The sequence below is a fragment of the Mirounga leonina genome, unplaced genomic scaffold (assembly GCF_011800145.1).
Source record: "Mirounga leonina isolate KUSES-001 unplaced genomic scaffold, KU_Mleo_1.0 Mir_173, whole genome shotgun sequence".
NCBI lineage: Eukaryota > Metazoa > Chordata > Mammalia > Carnivora > Phocidae > Mirounga > Mirounga leonina.
The window spans coordinates 32313931-32332738 of record NW_023270447.1 but is presented as its reverse complement, the minus strand read 5'-3'; the positions used below and the strand labels follow the sequence as shown (position 1 = coordinate 32332738).

Genomic DNA, 18808 nt, shown 5'->3' with positions numbered 1-18808 from the left:
TCTTGAAAGAAAGAAAGAAAGAAAGAAAGAAAGAAAGAAAGAAAGAAAGAAAGAAAGAAAGAAAGAAAGAAAGAAAGAAAGAAAGAAAGAAAAGAAAAAAATCATTTTGGGAATATGTGACCAGGCATAATAGGAAACTAAATTGAGATGTGGGATTGTTCTTTCTAGAATAAGATATCCGACCCCCATATCTACTCCATAATGTTTTTATTTAAAAAAATATATTCATTTATTTCCTCAACAAGTAATTGTGAAGCACTAAGTGTGAGTAAGGCACTTTGCTAGTAGCCATCAAAGGTACACCTGTGAACAAGGCATGAAATTTACGTTCTAGTAGGGAAGAAAAATAAGCATACATACAGTTAAACTGGTTTGATAAATGCTATAACAAGTGAAAGCCCAAGGAGGTATGGAAAGACTCAAAGCAGGAGTAAGTAGAATTAAAGCACCTTTCTTCTACTTTCCTGTACTGTGTATGTGTGTGCACACACACACAAAACTCTAATTCCAGGCCATAAATGAAAGACCTCTGTTGCTCCATCTGCCATGTCATCTATAGACAATAGAGCCAATTCCAGAGCACGTGGTGGAAGCAACACTGAACTAAAAGTCATTTTAATCTAGACTTGCCCAAGTTCTGGCTGTGTAACTTGGGAAAGTAATTTTAACCTCTCTGAGCCTAAGTTTATTTATCCAAAAAGAAGTTAAGCTAACCCATTTGTAAAATCTTCCATTTTTAACACACCCTGCAGTTTTAACACTAATGACTTCTAACTATATATCATAGCTTGCTAATCAGAAATTTGTTGAAAACTATCTTAAAACTTTAGACTTTAATATTGATGAGTATTTCAAGGTACATTATTTTAAAAATGTGCTGAAACCTAGTCACATGAATTTCACAATCAATGTTAAAGAAGGTAAGAAAAACTGACATCACAAATGGAAATACATCAGCTTTTGAAAAATTGAAATGAAAAATGAAGTTCTAAAAGGGAAAAAAAGACCATGTTTAAATATAGACAAGAGTCTCTAAGTCAGATCCAAATGTCATTAGTGTCTTCAAATGAAAAGAAATGTTAAAAGAATTCTCCTCATTTGTATCATAATATCTGACTATCTACAGAGTAGAAAAATAGTAAGATTAAAAGTTGGGAAAGCTGAACATCAGTATTAATAATATTTCATTTGTAGGTCAACCTTTTTTAAAAGTGTCCATATGTCATATGTAAACTGACATTCAAAATTATAATGAAATCATCAAGTGATATGTAAATTGATAGTAAGCAACAAAAATTCTTTGGTAAAGGTGCTTATCTTTACAAATGGGGAAAATAGGGGCGCCTAGGTGGCTCAGTCGTTAAGCGTCTGCCTTCAGCTGGGGTCATGATCCCATGGTCCTGGGATCCAGGCCCCCACGGAGCCCTGCACGGAGCCCCATATTGGGCTCCCTGCTCAGCGGGGAGTCTGCTTCTCCCTCTCCCACTCCCCCTGCTTGTGTTCCCTTTCTTGCTGTCTCTCTCTCTCTCTGTCAAATAAATAAATAAAATCTTTTTTAAAAATGGGGAAAATAATATCTACAAATTTTCTCTCCCTCCTGAAGATTAATGAATTAACAATTAAAAATATTTATACCTTGGAAGAATGCTAATAATGCAACAGAGGTAGGCAGGGCATAGGGCACCTTTTTCTTTTAAATCATTTTAATAAGAAAAGAAAGATTAAAATCACAATGTTAAATAATAACAACCTGCATATCAAGTTAGTTTTTCAAGATATAATATTTAGCTCCAGATTTTAGTGAAACATATAAGGTTAAACACAAATATATAAATTAATTTGATAATCCTTAAAATCATACTTGGTATTAAATAGCTACAGTTTTTAATGAAAGCATTTTCAATAAATTACTTTTTGTTAACCAAGACTAACCCAAAATAAGAAAATAATTATACTAAAGGAAGGAAGGAAGGAAGGGAGGGAGGGAGGGTGGGAGGGAGGGAGGGAGAGAAGAGAAAAAAATATCTCTCCAGGTATTTCAGAAATAATTCCAGAGTAATGATATTTAAAGACTCCAAATGTGGAAAAGTCATTTATAAGAACCTAACTAAAGAATATCTCTAGGTGACAGTGATATATCCTCTGGAAAAGACACTGCCTAAGGGCAGCCTTTCATGCCTTGTTCACCACCCTCATCCCATTGTCTATATTTTTAAATCAGAATTTTCCTGTCTAAACATACCAGACTTCAGTGCTTCAAAAACATCTCAAAGGCCCTGACCCAGAAGTTATTTATTCCTTGTAGATCATGAAACCAACTTTTTCTGCAATAAAAATCTTCAGATGAGTTGAACAGTTCCCTATTTGAAGTCTTAAAGAAATAAAAACAGTAGGGGCACCTGGGTGGCTCAATCATTAAGCATCTGCCTTTGGCTCAGGTCATGATCCTGGGGTCCTGGGATGGAGCCCCACATCGGGCTCCCTGCTCAGCAGGGTGTCTTCTTATCCGCCTCTCTCTCTGCCCCTCCCCCTGCTCATGCTCCCTCTCTCTAATAAATAAATAAAATCTTAAAAAAAAAAAAAAAAGAAAAGCAGTAACAGCTCCTGATTATCGAGAAATAGATTCACATAATGGATTATGCAGACATGGTCTGAGGGAGTCTTCCTACTATGGGAAGAAGCAACACCTGCTCTGAGCTCTATCTCTGGGTCTCAGTTTAGTGGCAGGCATGAGTACTGTATCCCATTCACTGCAAAAGAACTACATCCTAAAATTCACTCACATATTCATTCAACTAATTATTATTGAACACTAAGTTTTAGGCACCAAGATAAAGATTTAGTAGTCTCTACTTTAAGACATTTACAGTTTAATTTCATTTTCATGTGAAAATGTACTGTCAATAAAGGAAGAATAGAACAAAAAGAAAAATGAATATAAAAACCTTCGGAATCCTACTTAAAGGAAGATGATTTAACGTCACTTTCTTCTGTGTCTTTTTTCTTAGAACTCAAGCTATTATTAAATATCAGACCTTGGAATAACTTTCTAGCTAACCTTCTGATAATTTTTAACATTATTACAAGATAATACTGTTAAAATTTGGAGCTAACATCAGATTTTGTACTATCCAATCAGTACAATTCCCTAGATATATTAATAACATATTCACTTTCCCTTTAATGGGCCACATTAACTTTTAGACTCAGACACTACTGAGTCTCTTTAAAGAGATAATTCAACACAGTAAATGCACACACACATACACACACAGGGACAGATGTTTATTAAACCATTGTATTTGCAGAGAAAACCTGGAAAATTCAGTTAATTATGTTGGTTATGTTAAAACAATGCAATTGATTATCATTAAACCATTAACATTATAAAGAATATAGAAAAATATAGAAAAATATGTATGTTTGATTTATTCATTGTTATAGTCATTTAGTATCTGTGACATGCCCAGAGTTATACCAGACATTTTGGATTACAGGATAAATATCACACATTCAGGACCCTCAAGGAGCTCATAGCCTAGTAGTGGGCATCTGTGGAGGGCCCTAGAGATGTGGATAGCAAATAGGCACATGCAAACCCCAAGCAGTGCGAGGCAGCAGTCCTTTGTTGCAATCCAGTAAAATGCAGGTCCAAATCGGGGCACATGACAACCTACACAAAGCCAGGTTTGATCCAAAAGAACTAAGTCAGGATACAGAAAGACTGAAAGCAGCCCTAGGAAAGAGCAGAACGCTTCTCGACCACCAGCTTGGGAATAAGGTGCTGTTCTCTCAGGCACCAAGCACAGACTGGCTGGCCTGAAACCGCCTGATAGTGTCACCAGAACAGTGGGAGGCAGGGGTTAGCTACAGTGTCGGTGCCGTTTGGACCCTGCGATGTTAAGGCACTGACTGATTTTGTCAGATTTTTTGGTTCCTTTTGCTTCAGGGAAGTGGCAGAACTGAAGACCCACAGAAGGACTAAGACAGGAAACGGACTCAACATTTTAAATCATCTAGCAGCACTAATAGAAGCATGTGCAAGTCCAGGAGCCCCAAAGAGTAAGTGCTGAACTGGGCCTGTAGGAGAGGGGCAGGGGGGGAGTGCCAGAGGGGAAGATGGGGAAAGTTTCACAGAGAATTTAGGGACATTCATGTTGAGGCTTGAAAGATAAAAAGAGATTTTCAGCATGACCAAAAAATCCAGTATCACAAAGACAGAGAAGCATAAAAGAATGTGTGTGGTCCTCAGTGTGAGAATGGTAGGATGTGGGAAGTGGTGGGAGATGAAGCAGAAAAGGTAATCATGGGTCAGATCCTAGAGAGCCTTGTATGCCTTGCTGTAGAATTTTGATTTTTACACTGGGGTGGAAATGGAGAGCCATTATTGGATTTTAAGGTTGTGAAGTGATCAGATTTGCCTTGTAATAGTATTATATTTGCAATAGAGTGAAAAAAATTAACTGGAAATGATGTAAGTCTAATGCAAGAAGACCCGTTAGTGTATAGGTGGTTCAATCCATACTAGAAATGATGAGTGCTCAATTATACCTCTGAATTAGAGAAAAGTAGATACTTAGGATCGACAGTAGTGACTCACTGGATCAGGGCCGAGCAGAGGCATGGAAAAAGAATCAAGGATATCTTCAGATTCTCAACTTGTGAAACCAGGTGGATAAAGATGCCATAAAATAAAATCACAGTTCTATGGAGAACTATACATGAACAAAGACTAGATGCAAAAAAAAAAATTGGAGTTAGGACAGTAGGGTGATTTGCTTCCCAAAACCTTTTGAGTGTTCTATTGTATGTACAAAATTGTTTGGGGCTACATCTAGGTTTAAATGCAGGCTCTGCAAATTACTAGTTTATAACTGAATAGATTAGTTAACTTCTATGGGTTTAGTCTCAGCCAATATTAATTTGTTTATAATTCCTCTTGTTTCAAAGAAGATTTAAAATAGTTTCTAGAAATACCTACAATTCAACAAAACGAAGTATATAGAGACAATGAGAAACAAAATAAATCCACAAATGCATGATTTGCAAGTCTTGAGCAAAATCTCAGACTCAATTCTGAGCTTCCTAGCTGTCCACCCATAATGGGAGACACCATGAGTTCTATTTATCCATTGTTAGCTAGTGACATTTCTGAGAAACTTCTCCATCGGTACTCATAACACAGATACTTTGTGAAATAGTGATCAGCACAAGAAATAACATCTGGGAACTTAAGATGATGTCAAGTATCTCAATATCAGTCAGTGTTACAACAGCTAAGCACAAATCAGCAAAAGTACTTCTATGTGGGCCAAAATAGCACAAGCTGGGTAAGGAGTTATTTCAGGGTCTGGCTGATTCCAAGAAAAAGTTTTAGCATATATAAGGAATCAAAAGACTGCATGTTTATTCAGGAAATCTTTCATAAAGAGCCCTCCCATAAAGTTGCTCAAGAACACAATCTCACCACCTTCCCCTCCCCAGCGACTTGATTATTGAACCACTAGTCTAACAATGGCAATTCTCAAGACTTTTCTGCTTTGATACATTAAAAAACCCACTTTTCAGAATACAAGATGCAGCATAAGACCTCATTAAAGAGGACCAACTACTACAAGAAAGGAAGTCTAGACTCACAAAAACTCTAAATACTCAAAAGATACTTCAATCCTTTTCAAATAAGCAGTTAGCTTTAAAAATGCACATTAGAATTCCTCAAAGACTGCTTTAGTAAGTTGTTTCTAATTTATATGATTTTCTACAATTTAATGCTGCTAAACACTTGAAAATTGTGTTTCCCAAATAGGTTAAATAGTTTAATGTCTTTCTTGACCCATATAAACTTGTGTATAATCTATTAATTTGCTTACTCTTCATCATACTTAGGGCATTAAATCAGGCAGTGAGAATTTACAGAGGTTAAAACATAAAGAGTCTTAACCTTAGAATTAGGCATGTGAAGCATATGTCATTCTTTTGTCTTTGTGTTGTTTCTGTAGATTACTAAATAAAAGTTTAGTGTGTGGGAAGTGTGATAATTATTCAGTACAGAGTTTCCATAAAGTTTTACAAAGTATACATTTCAATGTAAGACTTTCTTAGTGGTTAAGAAGGATGAGGGAAGAGGTAGATTCCAATGCTATTCTTTATAACTTCAAGTCTGCCCTACCCCGTACAGCTAAGATACCTCTGGATACATTTATTTATGACTAAAGATTTTTTTTTTAACAACATAATGGTTCTTCTTTAGTCACTGATACTCTTGCACTGTAGTAAAGGTGTTACATCAGCAGAATCAATGTCATTGCCATGGGAAAAGAATGTGATGACACTCTTGTGCAGCCAAACAAAAGAACTGTAAATAAGAGGCTGAGAACAGTGAATAAGAAGAAAAAAGAGCTTAATTCAAACTGAAAAATACTGTTAATACTTGAATTTGTGAAGTATAAATGTCCATTAATTAGTTTTTACAGTATTGTTTTCATTTTATGACTTTTGATATTTCTTAACTAATATTTACAAAATGTACATGATCATAGGCTAACTTTAAAATGACTTTTGAAAAATAAAATAAAATGAAATGACTTCCGAGTTTTTGTAAGGCAAACCTGGAGTGATAATAAATTTTTAATAAAATTTTACTGTCAATTTCAAAATCTTATTTTTTTTGTCTTTGGATTTGAACACTGAAACACAAGCCAATGATCTATGAAATTTACACACAAAAAACCCCGTCCTTTAAGTTCTTAAAATGCAAAAATTTTAAATTACTTCTTATATAACTGGATTTTGAAAAAAATTTTGCACTGAATATGGCAATTCCTTTTTTAATTCTTTTTATTTTTATTACTTTTTTAAATTCCAGTATAATTAACATATAGTGTTGTATTATTCGTTTTGTTTCTACAGGAAAATTGCTCAAGCACTTACAACCAGTCCTGACTTCGGTCAGAGTGTTCCTTACATGATAGGGTTAGTAAGAGTGCAGCTCTCTGATAAAGTCCTAATGGCCAAAAGAAGCCGCAGAAAAGTATTCTGGGGGGCTACTCATCCTTTCACATTAAAGAGAGATAGAGCCAGAGCTTAACAAAGCATTGTGTTCTTGATCCTTTCTTTCACAAAATACTCAGACAGATGCAGAACGGGAGTCAGCAATGTGAAATTGTGGTTCCTCAACTGAACTGATGATTTTTTACTGTGACTTTAATGTTCCTCTAATATCACAAGCCCTAATGAGAAACTGTGTAAGTGTATTAAAAAACCATGATATGCAATGTCAACCAACAGACAGAAGGAGAGAGGAGGAGGCAACGAGAAAGCAAAGCAAAAAAAAAAGAAATGTTTTTATCTTGAACCCAAAGTATTTGTCAAAAAGTTGTGCCTCGTCTAAACAGAACAATGGGATAGGTAAAGCCAACTCTTTTGGATTCCTTTTTCAGAAGTAGCTTCTTCCTAGGGGCGCCTGGATGGCTCACTCGTTAAGCGTCTGCCTTCCGCTCGGGTCATGATCCCTGGGATTGAGCCCCGCATCGGGCTCCCTGCTCCGCCGGGACCCTGCTTCTCCCCCTCCCACTTCCCCTGCTTGTGTTCCCTCTCTCGCTCTCTCTCTGTCAAATAAATAAATAAAATCTTAAAAAAAAAAAAAGAAGAAGAAGAAGTAGCTTCCTGGCTTCTCTCTGGAAGAATGGAAAAATGATGGGGCTCATCAGAATTTCTCAACCTCAGCATGATTGACAATTCAAACCAGATCATTCTTTGCTGTGAGGAGTGTCCAGGGCATTATGGAATGTTTAGCAGTCTCCCTGGTCTCTGCCCACTAGCTCCCAATAGCACTACCACAATCGTGACCCCGCAAGACTGCCTCCAAACACTGCAGAAGTGCCTCTGGTCAAGAACTACAGTATTTTTAAATTTTTCCTTAGTTCCTTTGAGCTTTCCACCTGAGAGAATAGACTACTACATCCAGAAACATGATGTCTGGTAAACCTTTCTTTCCTGGCAACTTCCTCCTCTTGTGGTGTATTTTATTAAATATTTTGCCCAGAGGTCCATTTATATACCTCTTTTAGTGCTATCTTTAATATTTTTAAAGATACTATATTTAAAGAAATAAACATAAAAGAAATGTAACTCAGTGATAGAAAGTCATTCTACACGAATTCTTCCTTACCTCCCCAGGAAACTGTCATAAAAAGCAGCCAAAAAGTAAAACAGTAAAAGAGAGGTTAAAGACCACCTCAAAAAAGCAAAGAGTAACACACAACAAGGAACGAAACCCATTATTTCTCCCATCTCAAAAAAATCCAATTCTCTTCTCTACAGCTCCTCCCACTCCCAGCTACACAGCACCTTTTCTCAGCACTTTTTCTTTGCTCGATTTGCAACAATACCTTTCAAAAGACTGAACTAAGCTGTCTCTAATCCTCCTCCCATCTCTCTTAACCTAGTCCCTTCAGACCATCACTGCCACCACTACAATTAAAGCACCCTTGTCAGGGTTTGCAGTCACCTTCACATTAATAAATCCAGCGGCCATTTCTAAGCCCTCACCCTCACCTTTCAGCAGCATTTAACCCAGTTGATTATTCCTCTCTTCCTTCACACGCTTTCTCCCTTAGCTCCAGGACCCCACACTCTCTTGATTTCCCCCTTCCTCACTAGTTATTCTTTTTTTTTAAGATGTTATTTATTTATTTGACACAGAGAGAGAGAGAGAGACAGAGAGAGCACAAACAGGGGAAGCAGCAGGTAGAGGCAGAAAGAGAAGCAGGCTCCCCACTGGGCAAGGAGCCTCATGCGGGGCTCAATCCCAGGACCCTGGGATCAGGTCCTGGGATCATGACCCAAGCTGAAGGACTAGTTATTCTTTTTCAATCTCTTTTACTGGTTTCCTCCTCTTCTCCCCTTCCTTTTAATAACACAGAAATCCTGGGTTCAGGTCATTTATCTCAATCTGCACTCACTTCCTGGTGAGTCATCCAGTCCATGGTCTTAAATACCACCTTTGTGCTGATGACTCCCAAACCACCTCTCTCCCAGACTCCAGACTCATATATCCAACTTCCTACTTGTCACCTCCACTTGAATATCAAATAAATGTTTCAAACCCAAATATGTCTAGAAGTGAACTGCTGATCCTTCACCCTAAACTTGCCCCATCCACAATTTTCTAATACCATTGATGCAACTCTATCTGATTAGTCGCTCAGGCCAAAAACTGTGCAGTCATCCATAACACCTATCTTTCTCTCACCCTCCACACACTGTTAGTTCAGAAAACCAGATTAGCTTCACCTTCAAAATGCATTCAGTATCCTTCCATTTCTCATGTCCTTCACGGCTTTCATCCTAATGGATGCCACCAGCACCTCTCAACTGAAATACTGCAAACACCTTACTGGTCTTCCAGTTTCTCTCCTTGCACCTATAGGATATTCTCAACACAGCAGCCACAACAATTCTTTTAAGATGTAAGTCATGGGACACCTGGGTGGCACAGTTGATTGGATGGCAGAGTCTTGGTTTGGGCTCAGATCATGATCTTGGTGTCCTGAGATTGAACCCCACAGCGGCAGCGGGATCCCTGCTGGGCATGGAGCCTGCTTAAGAGTCTCTCTTCCCCTCCCTCTGCCCCTCCCCCTCATGTGCTCTCTCTCTCTAAAATAAATAAATAAATCTTAAAAAAAATAAAATAAAATGTAAGTTTTATCATATTTCTCTTCTGTTAAAAACCTGCAATGGTGCCCATTTCATTCAAGGTTAAAGTCCAAGTCCTTTATTTTACTTTATTAATAAGCTAGTGATTTTTTTAAGTAATCTCTATGCCCAATGTGGGGCTCGAACTCACAACCCCAAGATCAAGAGGGCTCCACTGACTGAACCAACCAGGCACCCTCAAGATAAAGTCCTTTAAATTGTCTAAAGGGCCTAAAGGAATCTGGTCCTCCCTCATCTTCCTGGCCCCCTTTCCTATTTCTATTCTCCTTTCTAATTCCACTCAGCCTCCTCTCTGTTTATCAAACATTCCAGGTAGACTCCAACCATTGGGTCTTTGCACTGGCTTTTCTCTTTCTGGAAGGTTATTCCCCTGCCATTAATAACTACTTAACCTTCTCCAATATTACCTTTCAATTAGGTCTACCATAACCATCCTATTACTACCTACAGCTGACCCTCTCCTTCATCCCATTACCAGTGTTCCAAATCCCCCTCACCGGGCTCTATTTTTTTTCACAGCACTTTTCAATTTTTAATATCAATGATTTGTTTATTATATTTACTACTCATGTCTGTCTTCCCTATCTAGAATGGAAACCTCAAAAAGGTCCATTTTCTTCTCTGGTAAGTCCCTCAGAATTGTACTTCACACAGAGTAAGTGTTCAGCTAATATTTGTCAAATGAATGAGTGAAATAAATTGGACTAATATCCCACCCTGAAATAGAAGGATCTTTTTTTTTTTTTTTTCTTTATCCTTTTTCTCACTTTCCTGCACATCAAAGCACTAGTTGGGTAGGAAGGAATAGATAAATACATCTGGAGAGGTTTTTACTGAAAGATTTTAGGTTTTAAGGGACTTTCTTTCTTTTCAGTTTCAGCTGTGACGTCTCGGGTCATTTGGGGGATTTTAGGACTTCTATGTTCTCTTTGCCACTCTGATTTTTAGTTCAGTGGGGCTTCTAGTTGGAAGGTACCTTCTAAATAAAGAGAAACAAAGGGGCTAGGGATGAGGATCAAAAAAATGGAAAGGAAACAGGCTGCTAAAAGAAACTCCAGGAAAACAGGAAAGGAGAACTTTAGGTTTTCAGTCCAATTTACTAAAGTAGAAAAGAGGGCTAAAATTCAAGGCCAGTACGAAGATTAGTAAGGAAATTTGTGAACTAGAATGTTCCTTATATTCCCAGGAGACTGAAAGTGGCAGATAGGGTTCAAGATAACTGTATAAATAAGTAAATTAATCCCATTGTAGTGGAGGGTTTTTAAAAAAAATATTCTTCCACATGCATCTCCCCTCATATTCACATACCACAGAGAGTGTCTCTATCTCCCAAGATAGAGATGCAAAAATAATAAATTACAGATATATTCATTATCTAATGCTATGCAACAAATTACCCCAAAATTTAGTGGCCTAACCCAACAATAACATCCAGAAGCAGCTTGGTTGGGCAGTTCTGGGTTAGGGTTTCTCATGAAGTTTAATCAGATGTTGACTGAGGCAATGGACAACTGAAGGCTTAACTGGGCTGGAGGATCTGTTTGCAAGGTAGATCACTCATATGGCTGGCAAGCTGCTGCTGGTTCTTAGCCTGAGGCCTCAGGTCCTTCCCACGTGGGCCTCTCTACAGGGATATTTGAATGTTTTCACAATATGGCAGCTGGTTTTCCCCAAAGTAAGCAAGATAAGAGAACAAAGGTTACACAAGAGCAAGGCAGAAGCCACAATGCCTTTTGTACAGTGTAGCCTTCTACTATACTTTGCTGGTCACACAGGTCAGCCCAGATTCAGTGCGAGAGGGGAGAATGTAAGGGTGTGAATACCAGTAGACAAAGGACATTGAAGCCATCTTGAAGGCTGGCTACCACAACAGTCAAATGGCTTGTCACATGAACAGCAAAATAATCTCAATTCGTCTTAGAGTTGACTTGGATGCATCTTTTCCTGCTTCAAAAAGTGTGATCATTTGTTCACCTTGTTTTGCCTCCCCATCTCCAGAGAGCCCTAAAGCCATTGTACAATATCACCTTAGCATCTGTGAGCACATTTCTTTGTTAATAATGTATTTTTAATTTTAAAAGTGGATTGCAAACAATAAAGTTGTGACACTTCTAAGGAAAGTATAAGAAGATATATCATCCTCTTGATTCAGCAGGAAAAAAAGGTGATGATTTACCTTTCTATGTTAGACTTAATAAACCTTGACAGAAATGAACAGATATTTAAAATATTGGATGTAGACAAAGTAAAAAGAGTCACTGGACTTAACCTTCTAACTCTATCCACAGTACACAATTTACTCTTAGACCTCAGGAAAGCACCTAATGTCTTTGTATCTCAATTTCCACATATGTAAAATGCAAAAAATATCCATTCACATGTATAAAGAGTGAAGTGTGAATATAAATTAGGAACTGAGCTCTATTATATATATGTAAATGTATATAATGTACGGAGATATAGATCTAAATAGATAGATATAGATCTGCACTTACACAGAATATGTTTTTAGAAAGAGTAAACTTGGGGCACCTGGGTGGTTCAGTTGGTTAAGCATCTGACTTTGGCTCAGGTCATGATCTCGGGGCCCTGCATCAAGCCCTGAGTGGAGCCCTGCATCAAGCCCCACGTCCAGCCCAACCTTGAGCCCCACCTCGTCAGGCTCCGCACTCAGTGGGGGTCAGCTTCTCCCTCTCCCTTTGCCCCTCCCCTCGGCTCACGCTCACAAGCTCGCTCTCTTGCTCTCTCTCTCTCCTCAAATAAATAAATGAAAAATCCTTAAAAAAAGAGTAAACTTGGCCAAATTTAAAATATATACATCTTGACTTTAAATTATATACATGTATACATGTATATATAACATAATATATACATGTCTACATATATACATGTACACACACATATATATACATACAATCAAGATATAAATCTTGGCTTATATAGAACATGTATTTACATGTATTACAAATAATAATCTTGACCAAATTCCTTACAAACACTATTCCCATGTGGCACTCACCTCTTTATCATTCCTCTAATAACTCTATGAACACTGAGCATTCCTCCTAACTCTAACATACTATGACTCTCAATAGTATGAAAAAGAGCTGATGTCACAAACACATTGTGTTACAGTATCACTAAGGGCCAGATCCATTCTTAGTTACATAATCCCTGAGGTCCTACCAGCCTTGCTAGCCTCAAAAGAGAGCCTTGGAGTACAAAGAAAGAGAGGGAGGGAACTAAACAAAGCCCTGACATGACAAAAATTCTTAGTATATTCTCAGTATTAATCCTTGGCAAAGAAGCAGGCAGTTTGGAGGTGGAAGAAGGCAGTGGAGAGCTTTAAAATAATTATTATTTATATCTTCCCTAAATACCATGGCACTTTCTAGTCACAAATACTTAGGGAGCAGAAAATCATCCAAAACACCCCATTTCCCCCCCACCCCCTGCCAATATCTCCACAGTAAGATCAGAGACCCAAGAGCATTCTTTCCTTCCTAACTGGCTGTCAAGCAGTTCCCTCCAACAAATGGCAGTTTTTATCATTAATTCTTTCATGCAGCTTTCATCTGTGGGGTCTGTAATCCACAAGAACAACCTAATAATGATTAAGTAAAATCAAAGTGATCTTTTAAAAGCCTGTATGCTTTGTTATAAATGCTTCACAAGTAAAAGATCAGTCAAAAGCATAAAGGTACCCTGAATTGAATTTCCTTTGTGCTTGAATTAGAGTGTTTCTTTTGGAATACTCTCACATCAGGCTTCCGTTTCTCTTGGCAAAATCATGGATTGGCTGATATTGTCTTAGAGGCTTTCCTATGTCCCCTTTCCCACCATCACTCTTCTTTCAGGGACTCCTTTCTGTTACCTAGGAGTCCCTCCTGCTGCTTTCCGCATTCCGCCTACCACACACTCATGGTCCAGACTCTTCATTTATAATTCTCCTTTCTAACGTTACAGTATGTATTTCCAAAGACTCAATTTCTTTGAGAGTTTTTCTAGGTGGCCAACTAACCCAATAATCTTTACCACAATGTTGAATTAGTACTCATTCTCTTTAGAATTGGTTTTCAGACAGAAACTTCTAGAAATTCTATCAACATCTCAGCCCAAAATATTGTAGGTATTTTGGTAAGCAGTAGGAGAGGACACTTGAATATAACTGGGCCTTTTAGAAAAGTGAAGTCCATTGGGTTGCTTTACTTGGCCTAAGGAGTTGATGTATATGTAGGGGCTCTGGGCAGAACCTCCCCCCCCCACACACACACACAATGTGCCACTTTGGCATATGGATTAATTTGAGCTGAAGGCACTTGAAACCCTGTGGACTCAAAAGAAACTTTGTCCTTCCCTTAACCACACAGAAGAACCTAAATTGGGGGTCTTTCCCAGAATAAGGGTTATTAACAGAGATAAGTTTTATCTGAGTGACCCATCTGTATGGCACGGCAAACATCGAATTACCAAACATCTACTCTCCTTATTGCCCTGTGAAATGCATTCCTTTCCTCTGAAATTTCAGACCCCTAATTCCTTCTCTTAGTTCAGAGTGACATATATACTCATTTTGCCTGTCTTTGGAATTTCCTTATCTATGTGGAATCCCCCTATGTACCTTATGAAATTTGATTTTCTCCTGTTAATCTGTTTCATGTCAATTTTTTTCATTTTTTAAAAAATATTTTACTTTTAAGTAAACTCTACACCCAACATGGGGCTTGAAACCACAACCTTGAGATCAAGAGTTGCACGCTCTACCACCTGAGCCAGCCAGGTGCCCCCATGTCAATTATTTCTTAGTCCTGCTAGGAGGACCTCTGAGGGAACAGGAATTCTTCCTCCCCAACATATGAAAGCTGTTCTCTCTGAAATCATCCTTAAGGATAAGAAAGTAACCCCAAACATCTAATGAGTATCCATCCAGTTGGCTTCCCGCTGCACCTAAAATAAAATCTATACTCCTGTTTAGGGTCAAAAAGATCTGGCCTCTCGCTACCTGTCTCTACCTCATACACCACACTCCAGCCAAACTGGCCTCTCTTTCAAACTTGAAAATGCCAAGCTGCAACATCATTCCTGCCTTAAGACCTGCATTGCTATGTTCCAGTTCTTGGCATGCAAATTACTCTTCATTTGGTTCCCACCTCAAATGTCACCTCTTCAGACAATCTAAAGTAATCCTACAGTCACCCTCTAGCACATCATCCTATTTTTTTTTTTTTCCACAATAAGTGTACTCTTTAATCCCCATCTTCTATTTCCCCATTCCCCCCATGCACCTCCCCTCTGGTAACCATCAGTTTGTTCTCTATAGTTAAGAGTCTGTTTTCTGGTTTGTCTCTCTTTCTTTTTCTTTTCCTTTGTTTGTTTGTCCTATTTTATTTCCTTCATGGTATCATACCTGTGAATTTTTTTCGTTCATGTGTTTGTTTACCTGCTGCTTCTAGGCCCCCTACTAATGTACTTACTCTTCGTTGTCTGTCATGTTCATCACTGTGTCCCTCATGTTTTGCACAGAACCTGATATGTGTTCAGTGCTCAATAAATATGTGCTGAATGAATGCATGAAGATGAATCCAAGCATAACTTAACCTTTAAATTTAAATAATTGAGAAATCCTGTACTAATATTGGAAGGGGGGACAGTGGTTAATATCACCATAACTAATGTAACTAACTTGTGTTTATAAGATTTTTATTGATCATGGACCACAGCATTTTTTCAATAAAATATTATAAATATTAGATTGATAAATATTCCACTTGCCATTATGAAAAGCTGTCCTTTTGATGAAGTATCACAAATGAATGCCAGTATTCCTTGAGAAATACTGCCAACTCATCCTATTCTTCTGTCAGTGTTAAGAAACTACATTTCCCTTTGGCCAATTTCTAGTTGTTCTAGGTATGTAGTATCTATTGCTAGGACTTCAGAAGCCAATGAGCAACTTGCTTGTCACATGCTCCAACAAATGGTCTCTTCCCCCATGCAGTGTATCTAAGCAGAGAAGCAGCTCTCTTAAGATGATAACCAATACAGCATAGAATATTGTTAAACCTATGGTTTATTATCCTGCAAAGTTTACCCCAGCAGGCTGCCAAAAGGAAAAAAAAAAGGCCTAGCAGTTTGGTTTTCTACCAGGCAGTCCCCATTTAGCTAGTTGTAGCTTAGAAGCAGATGTCTGAGAGCAAGCAGTTCAGCAAGCCTGCAGTCAGATGCTTTTGTAGAGCTTTTTTCTTAAAAGGAAAAATTGAGGCAGATCAATGGATAACTTCCTGGGCTTGCTTTTGTTATCTATAAAGTATCACCACTAAACCTGCTTTGCTAAAGTGAAACTCCAAGGCTTAAAAAAGCATCTTTCCTTCTAAAAATTAAATAAACTGGTTTAAAAAAAAAAAAACTCAACATTAGTAGAGAGGGGAAAAAAATACCCACAAGTCAGTAAGAGCTAAATAACATACTTTTCCCTTTAAGGAAAACATGTAGCATAAGAAAACCTTATTTTTAAAAAACTGCAATGAAATTTCTTGAAACCACACATCTTAGGAAAGCTTGATTATTAATTCTTCCAGAGGAACTGTTAACACTTAAATGACAAAACTCTATTAACCACTGTTCTTCAATTATTTCACTATCAAATTAAATTTAAGAAAATACACACAATCCTATTTTGGCATCCAAAACAAAAATTTCTTGGTGTTTTTTGGGGGGTTGGAGAGACTAAAGAGGAGGTGTCTTTTTCATCAAACCTCTTATACTGGTTCACTTCTCATTAATTTGGTCTCGTGTGTGTGTGTGCGCGCGCACATGCGCGCTTCTGCCCAGGTTAATTTTAAGAGTAAGGTTGTCTCTAAGCATGTACTGTAAAACTGTAAAATTTTTTCCACTCTTCATGGACCATTTACAATCTGCAAGGTTCGGGGTGGATATGAAATGTATTCCTGCCAATGGATAGCCACATCAACAGTGCTGAAAACCAATCCTTCTGTTTTGCTCATTGGGCCATATGGTTCCATGAAAAAGGAGCTAAACAAAAGTGCAACTAACGCACCTTGTCAATCTGGGTTTAGAGTAATTATCTGATACAATGGTAAAGAAACTGTAGATAAATATATTCTCTCATTCTTCAGTCGTCTGCCGCTATAAACATATACTAATTCATTGGAAGAACAAAAAATCAGGTCTAAGGCCTTTTCTAATTTACAGGAACTATATTTTAAAGAAAATACACTGCAATAAAATTATGTATATATTATAATATATTTGTAGTAACGTCGTCCAAAAGATTAAGGATCATGGTTTAAAACCCTTTCCAGTAAGTGATTTGAGTACCCCAGAGCAATTAACAAGCAAGCTGAAGCACCAAGATAAAGTTGTGTCCCCCTAGTGACCTCTAGAGTGGAGCTAAGCTCCCACAAGCAGGACTGGGGGGAAAAGCAAGAAGCATGTCAAAGCCGAGCGCGCTGCTGTAACCTAGCCGTTATATTCAATAATGTACCGGTTCCCATCTCAGAGGGCTGGTCCTGTTTTATATAACCTTAACGCCAATAAGTCTCCGCCTCCTGGCCAAGAGGCCCATTGGGTCGAAATCCAACTTCAAGCACCTTCTCTTCCTCCTCCCCAAGTTGCTGAGTTCCGGCACCCCACCCCCAGGCGCACAGCCATCCTCCACGTGCGCGGTAAGGAACGGACTTGCACCTCTCTGCAGTGCTGCACACAACCTCTCCGCCACTGCCGGTTCCCCAGCGAGAGCGCGGGAGCGGGAGGGAGCCGGCGACCTGCGACGTCTACGAGTCCCCGCTTCAGGCGCCTGGGGCCGGTACACCAGCTCCCAGGGCGCAGCGCTCTGCGAATCCTGGAGACGCACCCCTCCGCCCCGCCCCCCTTCTGCCCCGCCAAGCCCGATGCTGCCCACGAGGCTCCCTCCCGAGTGCAGCCCTGGACCACCCCAGCAACAAGCTCTTCCTTGTCCTTTCTGCCATCGCTTCTCCTCCCCTGAACTTTCCAACTTTGGAACCCCCGGTTGCAAAGGAGCAACAGAGGGGGAGACTGCTCGGCCAGAGTCACTGCCCGCCCACCCAGGTCGGGAAGGGGGAAATGGAGCCTGCAGGGACTCGGCTAGTAGCAACTCCTCTTGACCATTGGGCAAAAGGAGAGGCAGACAGCTATTACCTCCTCAGGATGGAGGTTGGGAAAATGGATGCAGAACTTGTCACCCTAGGGATGAAGGGGCGGTGGGAGGGGGGAGCTTGGGAGGAGGGAATAGGAGAGACCAGGGAAAAAACTCACTCTCTCTCTCTGGCACACACGCGCGCGCGCGCACACACACGCACACATGCAGCCTGTTTTCTAAAAGGACGAGACGCTACGAGCCAGGAGTCTCTTTTCTCCCCACCGCCCTCAGGGGGGGAACGCGCAACAGATACCCAAGCTCTCCGAGTAGGAAAGGGGTGGGGTGAGAGAAAGAATCTCCAGGTTTCCGCAGGTTAGAAAAACGGGACAAACTCCGGTCAGAGTCTCCCTGGAGGCAAAGGGAGGTAGGTGCAGCAGCGCGGAGGTCCCTCCACCTCCCCGAGAAGGCAAACTCTTCCCCTGCAGGCAACCTTCCACCTGGCGGAGTCTGGATGTAAACAGGCAGGACCGAGGGGCGGACCGCGGGTGGGAGGTGGGATGGGCCGAGATGAGAACAGAGCGGAACTCACCCTTGCTGCTGGGGGGCTCTCTCTTCTTGGCCATCTTCTGCCCCCGCCCCTCCCCCAGGCCCCCCGCGCGTTTCCTCCGGGTGCCGCCCAGCTCCCGAAGCCCGCTCGGCGGTTTCCAGGGCGAGCTCTCGCCGCGGCTCCCCGCTCAGCAAGCTCTTTGTTGCTGTGATGGCATCTGCGAGGCGACGGCAGCGGCGGCGGCGGCCGCCCGGCTGCGCGCTCGGCTCGGCTCGGCTCGGCGGGCGCTGGCGCCGCCGCCCCTCCGCTCTCGGCCGCGCAGCGCTGCGAGCCTCGCGCTCGCGCTGCTGTGGCCGCTGTGGCTGCGGCGGCGACTGTTGATGCTGCTGTGCCGCTCCAGCTGCTGGAGGGGGCAGCGCAGGGTC

At 40.2% G+C, this 18808-nt stretch overlaps 1 protein-coding gene across 3 annotated transcripts in view; it reads right to left on the bottom strand.

Moving 5' to 3' along the window:
* SLC44A5 (solute carrier family 44 member 5) overlaps nt 1-18472 on the bottom strand; it is a 349362-nt gene extending 330890 nt beyond the window's left edge. For all 3 annotated transcript variants that reach the window (XM_035018252.1, XM_035018255.1, XM_035018256.1), the window contains exon 1: nt 18426-18472. In XM_035018252.1, coding sequence (XP_034874143.1) covers nt 18426-18459 — 34 coding nt within the window. In that variant the 5' untranslated portion in view covers nt 18460-18472. The remainder of the gene's footprint in view (nt 1-18425) is intronic.
* Between the last annotated feature and the right edge of the window lie 336 nt (nt 18473-18808).